The 13,405-nt window shown below is 39.7% G+C and overlaps 1 protein-coding gene across 1 annotated transcript in view; it reads left to right on the top strand.

The window, feature by feature from the left end:
* The first annotated feature begins 358 nt into the window (after window positions 1-358).
* IER3IP1 (immediate early response 3 interacting protein 1) overlaps window positions 359-13,405 on the top strand; it is a 28,260-nt gene continuing 15,213 nt past the window's right edge. Inside the window, exon 1 of the mRNA XM_059893818.1 lies at window positions 359-523. Coding sequence (XP_059749801.1) covers window positions 433-523 — 91 coding nt within the window. The 5' untranslated portion in view covers window positions 359-432. The remainder of the gene's footprint in view (window positions 524-13,405) is intronic.

The following is a 13,405-nucleotide window of genomic DNA, read 5'->3' as shown; positions in this document are numbered from 1 at the left end:
ACTCACATGCCATTATCAGTAACCTCATAGCCACAGTTTAAAAATAGTATATAGAAATAAACAGTAAAAATTAATGTTAGTAATTATTTTATTTACCTAATATATTCAAAATATTTCAACTTGTAATCAACATTTTAAAATTATTGGGAGATTTTACGTTCTTGTTTTCGTCCTATGTATTTTACATTTACAACACCTCAGTTCGGGCCAGCCACAATTTAAGGGTTCAGTACTTCTGGCTGCTGCATTGGACAGCGCAGCTCTACAGGCCTTGCTGATGTGAGCGTGGGGCGGGTCTTAGCCAGATGGGAGCGGAGCTTTTCAGAACGCGTTTTGGGCCTCGTCGGTTGCCGTAAGAAGCGCCGGCCGTGGCGGCGCCACGTCCCTTGCCGCGGAGGGAAGGCGGTCAGTTGGGACTCGGGGCGGGTGGTCATGGTCTTTACGCTGTACTCGCTGCTGCAGGCGGCCCTGCTCTGCGTCAATGCCATCGCCGTGCTGCACGAGGAGCGATTCCTCAAGAACAGTGAGTGGGGCCGCGGGGGCGGGCCGAGGGGGCGGCAGCGAGCTCCGGGGGCGCGGACCCGACTCGGGCCGCGTGAGTGGACCACTTGGGCCGGGACAGACGGGCGGCCGAGGGCTCTCCTCTTGGGGCCCTTCCTTGGGTGGGGAAGCCGAGCCACTTTCGTCTCACCAGTGGAGTGAAGATTGTTCAGTGGGGTGAAGATTGTTCAGCAGACGCCCACTGTGTGTCGGACCCTGGGTGTCGGGATGGGGGGAGGCGGGGGTGAGCCAGGGAACGCCACTGCCTGCGTCCAGTTTAGGTTAGGAATTTAGTACCCTTCTCTGTGACCGCTTTTAGTTGTCAGAAACCTGGGGTGTGAGTTTTCAATGAAAAAGGGAGGGGTGTGGCTCATTTTGGAGCGTAGGTAATCAGAAGAATGAACTGATGGAAGGCCATAGGGGTTCCTGGGCTTTGGGGATAAGAGGAAAGGAGACGTGTTGGGGTTATCACGCCATCCAGTCATCCATGTTCCAAGAAAAGTTTATTCAGCACAGTTTATTGGGTGCCTAGGATGTGCCAGGCTAGAATCTGAGAATACAGAGAAGACAGAAGTTATGCCTACCGGGATCTCACAATCCAGCGACCTCCATGCCACCTGGGCAGACTGCTTTTTTCTGCATGAGGCACAGTTAAGGCAGGATACTGCATGATGTGCATCATTTGTTACAGCGTACCAAATGTGTCTGTGTAGATCACTGAAACTCAAACCCATGAGCAAGATTTACTGGTTTCATTTATTCCTTCAGGAGAGATTTATTGAGCACAAATTATGTGCCAGGCGAAACTGAGGTTAAAACAGTTGCCCTGCCCTCCTAATGAAAGTTAATCTAAATAAAAACTGAACAAGTACCAATAACAAGTATGCAGAATGTTACGAAAGAGAAGTGCTGGGAGATACTAACTTGCGAATCTTTGAAAGTTTGGAGGAAGTGTGTCTAACCCGAAATCAGATAAGTCAGTAAACATTAACTAGGTGAAGGGTCGGGAGGTGATGAGTAAGAGCTGGTGTGAAAATTGGTGTGGAAAAGTTGTAAGCAGGGCAGTGACATGACTTGATTTGTGTTATTTGCTGGTTACTGTGTGGAGAACAGATCAGAAGTGTAGAAGAGTGGATGTGGAAAGCACCATTCCAAATAGGGCAAGTAGAGATGGTGGGTATAATATAAGTTGAATGGGTATAATAACAATAATGATACCTAACTCTTAACACTTACCATGTGCCAGGATCTGTATCAAGTGCTTTCTGCATATTAACTTGTGTAACCCTCACAACAACCCTATGAGACAAATACTGTTTTCATTCCTGCTTTACAGATGGGGACCAGAAACACAAAAGAGTTGGTAGCTTTCTTAAGATCACACAGCTAGAGAGCAGCAGAGTTAGGGTTCAGTTCAGGCAGTCTGACTCAAGTTCATCTCTTCACCACTATACCATCCAGAAAAGTAGAAGGAATCACATTGTGGGTTGAATTGTATGCCCCTAAAAGATATATTAAAGTCCTAACCCTTGTTTCCTTTTTTGGAAATAACGTCTTTGCAGGTGAAATTAAGTTAAGATGAGGTCACACTGGAAAAGGATGGACCCTAAGTCCAATGAGGTGTCCTTATGGGGAGAGAGAGATACAGAGACACACAGACACAGGGGGAAGAAGGCCATGTGACAACAGAGGCAGAGACGAGTGGTGCAGCTGCAGTCCAGAGAATGCCAAGGATTGCCAGTAACTACCAGAAGCTAGGAGAGAGGCATAGACGACATTAGCCCAAGAGCCCCGAAAAGGAACCAACTCTGCCAACACCTTGGTTTTGGAGTTCTGGCCTCCAGAACTGTGAAAAAATAAACTTTCATTGTGTTAAGCCACATAGTTTGTGGCACTTTGATATAATAGCCCTAGGAAACTAGTACAAATCAGAAGATATTTTAAACGTAGAAAAGATAGAATTTACTGTTTGGACATTGGGAATGAGGAGAGAGGAAAAAGTCAAAGATCTCTCTTGGTTTTCTGGTTTAAGCAACTGAGTGAAGGGTAGTAGCTTTACTGAGTTGGCACTGGTGGAAAATTGTGGGGTGTGGTGCAGGTAACAAGGTGAAGAGATAAAGAAAGAAGTTTCGCACATGCTGAGGTTGAGATTTCTGTGAGATACGCAAGTGGAGATATGGAATAGTCAGTTGGACTTAAGTCCATAGACCAGAAGCAAGAACCAGAGCGGAGGCTGAGATTTGAGTTTGTCAATCACAGATGATAAATTAAGCCATGTGAAGAGGTGAAATTGTTGAGGGAAGGATTAGAGTACAAAGGAGAATTGTTGACCAGGACAGTCCTAAAATCTCTTCCAGTATTTAATGTTCAGGTAATGATAGAAGAGCTGACAGGAGAAATTGATGAGTGAGCAAAACAGAGAGATGGGGAAATCTAGACAGTGGGGTTTCACAGAGGCCAAGGAGTGTTTGAAGCAGGAGAGAGAATACAACAGTGGAATGTTCTGAGAAACCAAGCAAGATAAGGACTGAAAAGTGTCCTGAGGATTCAGGGTAGTAGAGGTCATTGGTGATTCTGCAGTTACAACAGTGGGTAAAATCCACATTGGAATGGGGAGGAGCGAGTGGAAAGTCATAGAATGGAGACAGCACAATTATCCAAATGTATCACTGAGTTGGAGGAGATGAAATGGTAGCTGGAAGGCGATGCAGAGATATGTTTTATGATTCTTTTGTTTTTTAGGTCTCAGCAGTGACAATGAGAACTAGTCAGGTCTCTTCAATAAGTCAATGCCATGAAATAAGTGGGGAGGAAGTGACCACTGAGGCAAATATACAAAATATAAAAAAGACAAAAAGAGAGAGAGATGTAGGGAGATATTCATATGCAGCATGTGGACCTTGATTGAATTCTAGTTCAAACATATCAAATGTAAAAAACATTTTGGTAACATTTGAAGAAATTTGAGTATGGAGTAGATACTAGATGATATTAAGGAATCACTGTACATCTTGTTAGTGTGATAAAAATGCATACTGAAATATTTCAGTACCAGTAATTTATTTTTAAAGTAATCAAGCAGAAAAAAAGATGAAGCACGTAGGCAAAAAATCAATAATTATTAAATCTGAGTGATAGGTATGTTTTAAAACTTTCATAATTAAAGGTTAGAAAAGGAATTGCTAGGGGAAAAGATCTAGTAATGAGAGAAAAATAAAAGGTACAGGAGAGAAATGAGGTAATTGATAACTCAAGGATTCTGAGAAGGTGGATAGGGATGGGTCCTAAGGCACAGATGGAGGAGATGGCATTAAGTGGGAGGTGGGATACTTTCTTCATTGAAAAAGGAGGAAGGATTAGCTGGAGAAGGAGGAGGTTCCCAGATTTGGTGGCAGGAAGTTTTTCTTCATTCCTTATAACAAATAGGCCAGTCACTGTGAGCTAGGTGGAAAAGATGTAGCAGTGAGCATAACACAGTATCTTTGTTCTCATATCTTAGAGTCTAATGGTAGAACAGATAAATAATTATACAAATAGTTGAGTCTAGGATAAATGCTTTGAAGGAAGAGAACTGGGTGAGAACCATGGGAATATAACTTCCTGGTTGAATCAGAACAGCATCAGTTCCTAAGGAAATAGCATTTAAAGCTAAGTCCTGGAATAGGAATAGGAATTAGCCTATTTTTAGGTACCTTTAAGACTTCAAATTAGAGATATCATGTAGGCATTTGCATATACAGGTTTGGTGCCCAGAAGGGAGGAGGTCTGGGAAGGATTGACACATGGGGATTTTCGGTGTTGGCTGGTAATTTGAAACCATTGGAATGAAGGCTATTTCTCAGAGGGAGAAGAGGTTCAAGGATTGAGTCCTGAGATTACTCATCCCTGTCAGGGTTCTTGGTTGCAAGTAATAGAAGCTGACTCTGCCTGATTAAACAGAAAGAAATTTACTAAAATGTTGTTGGACAATAGAACAGTGGAGCAGAGTGGAGAATCCAAATACAGACACATACTTACATGGACACTTAATTTATGATAAAGTTAACAGTAGCGTGTGATAGAAAGGATGGTCCTTCAATAAATGATTCTAGGTTAACTGGATATTCAAAAAGAAATAAATGAATCTTGACCTTCTGCCTCAGGCTAAACACATAAGCCAATTGCAAGAGCATTGTAGATCTAAATGAGAAAGGTAAAACAAAGCTAGAAGAAAACAAACTTTTTCTGAAAGGGCCATATTAAAAATAGTAGGCTTTTGCCGGCCAGGAGGCAGAACTGAGGCTATTAAGCAGGTATCTATATAACCGTTTATAAATGTGAGACATCATTCTTTTTTCCCCCAGCTTTGAGATCTAATTGACAAATAACATTGTCTAAGTTTAATATGTACATGTGATGATTTGATACACGTATATATTGCAAAATGCTTACCACAGTAAGGTTGGTTAGCATATCCTTCACCTCACATAATTATCATTTTGTTGTTAATGTTGTTGTGGTGAGAACATTTAAGATTTACTCTCAGAGCAACTTCCAAGTAAACAGTGTTGGATCACCATACTGTATAGTAGATCCCCAGAGCTTATTCATCTAATAACTGAAAATTAGTGCCTTTTGACCAACATCTCCCCATTTCCCCTACCACTCCACTCCTGGCAACCACCATACTACTCTCTCTTTCTATGAGTTTGATGGTTTTAGATCCCACGTATAAGTGAGATAATACAGTACTTGTCTTCCTCTGAGTTATTTCACTTAGCATAATGTCCTCAAGGTCCATCTGTGTTGTCACATATGGCAGGTTTTCCTTGTTTATGGCTGAATAATATTTCATTATATATGTACACCACATTTTCTTTATCCATTCATCTGTCAGTGAACACTTAGATTGTTTCCATGTCTTGGATATTGTGAATAGTGCTGCAGTGAACATGGGAGTGCAAATATCTCCTCGAGATAATGACTTCATCTGTTTTGGAAAAATACCCAGAAATGGGATTGCTGGATCATATAGCAGTTCTATTATATTTTAAATTTTTTGAGGAACCTCCATACTGCTTTCCAAAGTGGCTGTACCAGTTTACATTCCTATCAACAGTGCACAAAGGTTCCCTTTTTTCACATCCTTGCCAGCATTTATTGTCTCTTGTCTTTTTGGTAATCGTCATTCTAACAGGTGATATTTCATTGTGGCTTTGATTTACATTTTTCTGATGAATAGTGATGTTGAGCACCTTTTCGTGTACTTGGCCATTTTTATTTCTTCTTTGGAAAAATACCTAATCAAGTCCTCTGCCCAGTTTTAATCGAATTATTTGAAAATACAATTATTAATGGAAAGCACCTCCACAGTGGTAGTGTGAGAACCTCCACTGGACCCTCTTTCCAATAAAACAACTATAACTAGTGAAAATTATTTAAAAAACGAACATTTGAAGTCTCTGGGAACTGTCATAAGAGTGTACAACAAATGAAGAAACTTTTTTTTTTCCCCCAAGAAAATCTATTAAAGCTCAGTAAGAGCAGTGAGAATCTCTGGCATTTGAGCCACAACCAGCTCTTCCTCTCCCCAACACACACACACACACACACACACACACACACAAAGGAAATGATAAAGATTACAGTCAAAATTAATGGAATACAGAGTAGAAAAACAATAGAATTAACAAAACTAAAAACTAGTTCTTTCAGAAGATCAACAAAATTGGCAAACATTTAGCTAGACCAAGAAAAAAGGAAAGAAGACTCAAATTACTAAAATCAGGAATGAAAGGTGACATCACTATCTTAGAGAATGAAAAGGATTATAAGGGAATGCTGTGAACAACTGTATGCCAACAAATTAGATGACTTAGATGAAATGGACAAATTCCTAGAAAGACTACAAACTATTGAACTGACTTAAGAAGAACTAGGAAATCTGATTAGACCTGTACCATGTAAAGAGATTGAGTTAGTAACTTAAAGACTTTGAACAAAGAAAAACCCAGGCTTCATTGCTGGATTTTACCAAACATTTAAAGAAGACTTAACACCAAAATAGAGAGAAGAGAAGACATCCCAACTCATGCAGTGAGGCCAGTATTAACCTGATATGAAAACCAGACACAGCACAAGAAAAGAAACTCCAGACCAGTATCTGCTGAATATAGACACAAAAATTCTCTACAGAACACTGGCAAACTAAACCAAGTGGGATTTACCCTGGGAGTGCAGTGTTGGTTTAACATTTTTAAATCAATTAATGTAATTCATCATATTAATAAAATAAATAAAAATCACATGATATAATAGATGCAGAAAAACATTTGACAAAACCTAATACCCTTTCATGATAAAACGTTCAACAAACTAGGAATAGGAAGGAACTTCCTCAATCTGATAAAGAACATCTTTGAAAACCCCTCAGTTAACAGACTTAATGATGAAAGGCTAAGTGCTTTCCCCAGCTAGGAATAAGAAAAGGATCTTGCCACTCCTTTTTAACATTGTACTGGAGATTCTATCCATGGCAATTAGACAAGAAAAAGAAATAAAAAACATCAGATTGTGAGGTTGAAAAAGTAAATCTCTTGTTTGCAGATGACATAATCTTGTATATAGAAAGTCCTAAGGAATCACTAAAAAACTATTAGAACTAAGAAATGAGTTTAGTAAGGTTGCAAGATACGAGATCAGGAACAAAAATCATTTGTTTTCCTGTACATGAACAATGAACAATCAAAAATGAAATTTAAAAAAACATCATTTACAATATCATCAAAAAGAACAAAATACTTAGGAATAAATTTAACAGAATAAGTGTAAGTCTTATACTATGAAAACTACAAGGCATTGTTGAGTGAAATTAAAGAAGAATAAAGATTTTTAAAGATAATTAATGGGTGTAAAAACACTCCATGTTCATGGATTGGAAGACTAAATATTGTTAGGATAACAATACTTAATATTACTGATTTACAGAGTTAATGCAATGTCTATCCAAATCCCAGTTGGCTTTCTTTTGGCAGAAACTGACAAGTTGGGTCCTAAAGGAAATTCAAGGGATCCAGAATAGCCAAAACAACTTCGAAAGAGAATACAATGCCCAGACCTTACTCCAGACCTGCATTCAAATTTCCCAGAAGTGAAGCTGAGCAGTGTGTCTTTTCCAGAATTTCTACAGATGATTGAGATTTGTGCTCCTAGATGACAACTACTGCCACAAACTATTGGAATGGCCTAGAATTGTTAGTACTTTGCCCTCCAGAACTTTGCTTTCCACATTTCCTCTTTTATCTAGAAATAGTACAGAAATATTTTGTTTGAGCATGTGTTTTGAATATGGTTCCAGAACTAAGGGAAAACACCACATTGCCTTGACTAAGTGGATAAGCCATTGTTCTAAAATATCTGAATAGTTTTAAGATAGAATTTTAAAATATTTTAAGTGTTAAATATTGTTTATATAAGCTCTTAACTCTTCTTACCTAGATTTTCATAGTAACCTCCTCACTGGTCACACTCCATCCATTTTTGCTTCTCTTTGTTCTCCCTTCTATAGGAAGCTGACCGTGTTCCTCAGTGTTTGAAATTCTGAGTTCTTCAATATCCATAGCCTTCAACGTAAAATTCATACTCCCTTGTGTGACTTATAAACCCACCATAATGTTTCCCTTCCTCTCTGTCCTTCCCCTCTTTTACCCTTCCCTAATATTTACCGTGTACCTTTTTTACCATGATACTCTTCTTCACTGCTGAGCCTTTACTCAAATTATTTTCTCTGCCTGTGATGACCTTGACTTACCTCATTTCTTTGACTGGCTAACTCTTCAGCCTATCCTTTAAGGCCTACTTCTGGCATTTGCCTTTCCCAGAAACCATCTCTGACCCATTTTGTGGGTAATATACCACTGCAGTTTCTTTTCTGTCTCCTCCAGTAGACTGACAACAAGGGTCCTTTCATCTTTACAATTCATTCCATCAGTCAATGAATGTTTTCTAAATAACTTTATGTTTCCATTATCATATTCTTGTGATTCCTGACTTGAAAGCTATCATAGTTATACACATAGGTTACCCAGTATTTTGGCAATAGTGCAGAGACCGTGTTGTTTCTTTTAGTGCTCCACAATGACGCTAATTTCCTTTATGTACAAGAAAAAAATCACATAGTGGATTTTTATTTATTTATTTTCGGCTGCATTGGGTCTTCGTTGCTGTGCACAGGCTTTCTCTAGTTGCAGCGAGTGGGGGCTACTCTTCATTGCGGTGTGTGGGCTTCTCATTGCGGTGGCTTCTCTTGTTGTAGAGCATGGGCTCTAGGCATGGTGCGGGCTTCAGTAGTTGTGGCTTGTGGGCTGTAGAGCACAGGCTCAGTAGTTGTGGTGCACAGGCTTAGTTGCTCCATGGCCTGTGGGATCTTCCCAGACCAGGGCTCGAACCCATGTCCCCTGCATTGGCAGGCAGATTCTTAACCACTGTGCCACCAGGGAATCCCCTACCTAATGGATTTTAATACCTGCCAAAATTGTTCTTACTAGGTTTCGTTTGTGATGCCCAGTATCAATTTGACATATATTTATTATATCCAGGTTTGTGTGCCTGACACACAGTGAGGTCAAACAAACCGAAAAGTAGGAGTTTGGAGCAGAGAAAGGTTTATTGCAGTGGCCAAGCAAGGAGATCAGGTGGCTCATGCTCAAAAAGCCTGAACTCCCCAGTGGATTTTGGGGAAGAGTTTTTATAGGCAAAATTTGGAGGGAGGGCTGCAGGGTATGTGACCTTCCTCTGACTGGTTGGGTGAGGTAACGGGGTGGTGTTCCAGTCAGCCTTCTGGTCCCAGCCAGTCTGGGGTCCATGTGCTTATGCTTAGCCTGAAGTTACCATCCTCCACCTGGGTGGGGCCTTAGTTCCTGTAGAAGAACTCAGACATCTGTGTTAGATTGTTATGTATATTCCTTGAGGAGGAACCAGGACCCTGCCCTATCACTGCACTACCGTTTCTTGACTGCCTTTCCTTTGTTTCTGCATTCCCTCACTCCCGTAATTAGCAACTGTTCGAATCTGCCCTTTGGAACTCAGGGAAGATCTAGGAGGCTGAAAGCCTTTTTCCTCCAAACAAGAAATGGGGAACACAGAAGGCTTGTGTACCCAGGAGGGCCCCACAGGGTCCTGCTTGGTTTCAGTCCCACCTTTTCTTTGATACTCCTCAATCTTGAGGGGAACAAGTGTTGGACAAGGAAGGGAATAACATTTTGCTTAGAGATTTTTAAAAAAAAATTTTTATTGGAGTATAGTTGATTTCCAATGCTGTGTTAGTTTCAGGTGTACAGCAAAGTGAATCAGTTTTACATATACATATATCCACTCTTTTTAAGATTCTTTTCCCATATAGGCCATTACAGAGTATTGAATAGAGTTCCCTGTGCTATACAGTAGGTCCTTATTAGTTATCTGTGTTATATATAGTAGTGTGTATATGTCAATCCCAATCTCCAGATTTATCCCTCCCCCTCCCCTGCTTTCCCCTCTGCTAACCATAAGTTTGTTAGAGATGTTAATCATAAACTCAGCAGAGGAACTTGGTTTTAGGGGAATTCGGTTTCAGTAGTAGTTATGAGTAATACAGAAGAAACATTTCACACATGAAACTGTATTAGCTCTGGCTATCATAACAAAGTATCATAGACTGGGTGGCTTAAACAACAGAAATTTATTTTCTTACAGTTCTGGAAGCTGGAAATCTGAGATTAGGGTGCCAGCATGTTTGAATTCTGGTGAGGACTCTCTTCCTGGCTTGCAGATGGCCACCTTCTCACTGTGTCCTCATATGGCTGGGCAGAGTCAAGATCTCTCTCTTCCTCTTTTTGTAAGGCCACAGCCCTATCAGATTAGGGCCCTACCCTTAAGATTCCCTTTAATTTTAATTATCTCCTAAAGATCCTATCTCCAGATACAGTCTCTTTGAGGGTTAGGGCTTCAACATGTGAGTTTGGTGGGAACACAAATCAGTCCATAGCAAACAGTTAAAATATTACAAGTTGTTATTTGACTCAGGTTTGAATGACTGCTCCAGACCACTGTAATATTAGACTTTAGAATAGTGAGAGCTGTGTGAGCCTAAGTAATAGAAAGAGAATTCCTAAAGGAGGTAGACCTTAAACAGTAAATCAGGCTTGCATAAATGTACAGAGAAATGAACAAGGCATTCCACAGGCCTTGCATATGATAGACATAGTATGAGCATGGCAGTTTATAAAACATTGAAGAAACCATCTGGATATGTAAGTTTCTATTTAAATATATACTCCTGAAAAACATTTGTTTAATTTCATCAGGGAAAAAATGGAAATTACTGTGTTGGATTGGGAATTATATTGAACCAAGAGAGATTGGTCTAAGTATACTAGATCATTAACTTCAGCAGTGATCTTTTTGATCAAGGTAATTTTTTTAAAACTTACATTAACAGAGTTGTTTGTGTAGTTTATTAGGTACTTTCACATTTATGATAGCATTTGATTCACATGCAAATTTGGTGACACTGACAAAGTAAAGCACATTCATTTTCTTTTACAGAAATGGAAACTGACCTCAAAGAGGCTGAGGTTTGCCAGAGTCAGCCAGTCCTCAAAACTGTAGCTAAAACTTTTTCTTCAAAATGTATCTAGCTGAGGGGTGTTGACTGAATCTGAATGGATTACCGTTTTGTGTGTGACTTTTTGAAGTCTGGGCAGTCGAAGGATGTATGTATATGTGGTGTTTTCCATTTAAGTTCATTCCTGAAATTTGGCAGCAGCAACTGCTGGGTGGTCTTATCAGTTGTTTTCTTCTAGGCCCTCTAGCTATGGACAAGAAAGCTGCAGAGTTCACTCTTTCTCCTTAAAAAAAAAAAAAAAAAAAAGCAAAGCTATTTAAAGCTTTGGCTAGGTTCCTTAAAAAACAACTGACACTCTAAGCAGCAGTTGGAGAGAAAACTATTTGTTATAGTAAGAGATAATTCCTTGCTGCTCTTTTACTTGTCACCTTTGTAGTTGTCTATGGACTATCTAGACAAATGTTTTACTCTCTCTACCCAAAATTCAGTTTTCTTTTTCGTTCTAGTGGCATAAGAACAGAGAGGCTAAAATTCGCTGATAACTTACTATTTTTTTTAACATCTTTATTGGAGTATAATTGCTTTACAATGGTGGGTTAGTTTCTGCTGTATAACAAAGTGAATCAGCTATACATATACATACATCCGCATATCTCCTCCCTCTTGTGTCTCCCTCCCACCTTCCCTATCCCACCCCTCTAGGTGGACACAAAGCACCGAGCTAATCTCCCTGTGCTATGCAGCTGCTTCCCATTAGCTACCTGTTTTACATTTGCTAGTGTATATATGTCCATGTCACTCTCTCACTTCGTCCCAGCTTATGCTTCCCCCTCCCCGTGTCCTCAAGTCCATTCTCTGTGTCTGCGTCTTTATTCCTGTCTTGCCCCTAGGTTCTTCAGAACAATTTTTTTTTTTTTTTTAGATTCCATATATATGTGTTAGCATATAGTATTTGTTTTTCTCTTTCTGACTTACTTCACTCTATATGACAGTCTATAGGTCCATCCAACTCACTACAAATAAATCAATTATGTTTCTTTTTATGGCTGAGTAATATTCCATTGTATATATGTTCCACATCTTCTTTATCCATTCATCTGTCGGTGGACACTTAGGTTGCTTCCATGTGCTGGCTATTGTAAACAGTGCTGCAATGAACATTGTGATACATGACTCTTTCTGAATTATGGTTTTCTCAGGGTATATGCCCAGTAGTGGGATTGCTGGGTCGTATGGTAGTTCTAGTTTTAGTTTATTGAGGACCCTCCATACTGTTCCCCATAGTGGCTGTATCAATTTACATTCCCACCAACAGTGCAAGAGGGTTCCCTTTTCACCGCACCCTCTCTAGCATTTATTGTTTGGAGAGTCTTTGATGATGGACATTCTCAACTGGTGTGAGGTGATAACTCATTGTGGTTTTGATTTGCATTTCTCTAATGATTAGTGATATCGAGCATCGTTTCATGTGTTTGTTGGCAATCTGTATATCTTCTTTGGAGAAATGTCTATTTAGGTCTCCCACCCATTTTTCGATTGGATTGTTTGTTTTTTTGATATTGAGCTGCATGAGCTGCTTGTATATTTTGGAGATTAATCCTTCGTCAGTTGCTTCATTTGCAAATATTTTCTCCCAAGCAGAGGGTTGTCTTTTCGTCTTGTTTATGGTTTCCTTTGCTGTGCAAAAGCTTTTAAGTTTCATTAGGTCCAATTTGTTTATTTTTGTTTTTACTTCCATTTCTCTAGGAGGTGGGTCAAAAAGAATCTTGCTGTGATTTATGTCATGGAGTGTTCTGCCTATGTTTTCCTCTAAGAGTTTTATAATGTCTAGCCTTACATTTAGGTCTTTAATCCATTTTGAGTTTATTTTTGTGTATGGTGTGAGGGAGTGCTCTAATTTCATTCTTTTACATGTAGCTATCCAGTTTTCCCAGCACCACTCATTGAAGAGGCTGTCTTTTCTCCATTGTGTATTCTTGCTTCCTTCATGGGATTATCTCTGGGCTTTCTATCCTGTTCCATGGATCTATATTTCTGTTTTTTGTGCCAGTACCATACTGTCTTTTTTTTTTTTTAATAAATTTATTTATTTATTTATTTTATTTCTGGCTGCGTTGAGTCTTCATTGCTGCGCATGGGCTTTCTCTAGTTTTAGCTAGCAGGGCTACTCTTTATTGTGGTGTGAGGGCTTCTCATTGCAGTGGCTTCTCTTGTTACAGAGCACGGGCTCTAGGCGCATGAGCTTCAGTAGTTGTGGCACGTGGGCTCTGTAGTTGTGGCTCA

The sequence above is a fragment of the Balaenoptera ricei genome, chromosome 14 (genome assembly GCF_028023285.1).
Source record: "Balaenoptera ricei isolate mBalRic1 chromosome 14, mBalRic1.hap2, whole genome shotgun sequence".
Taxonomy (NCBI): domain Eukaryota; kingdom Metazoa; phylum Chordata; class Mammalia; order Artiodactyla; family Balaenopteridae; genus Balaenoptera; species Balaenoptera ricei.
Note: the sequence above shows the minus strand (reverse complement) of the source record. Positions and strands in the feature narration are given on the sequence as shown.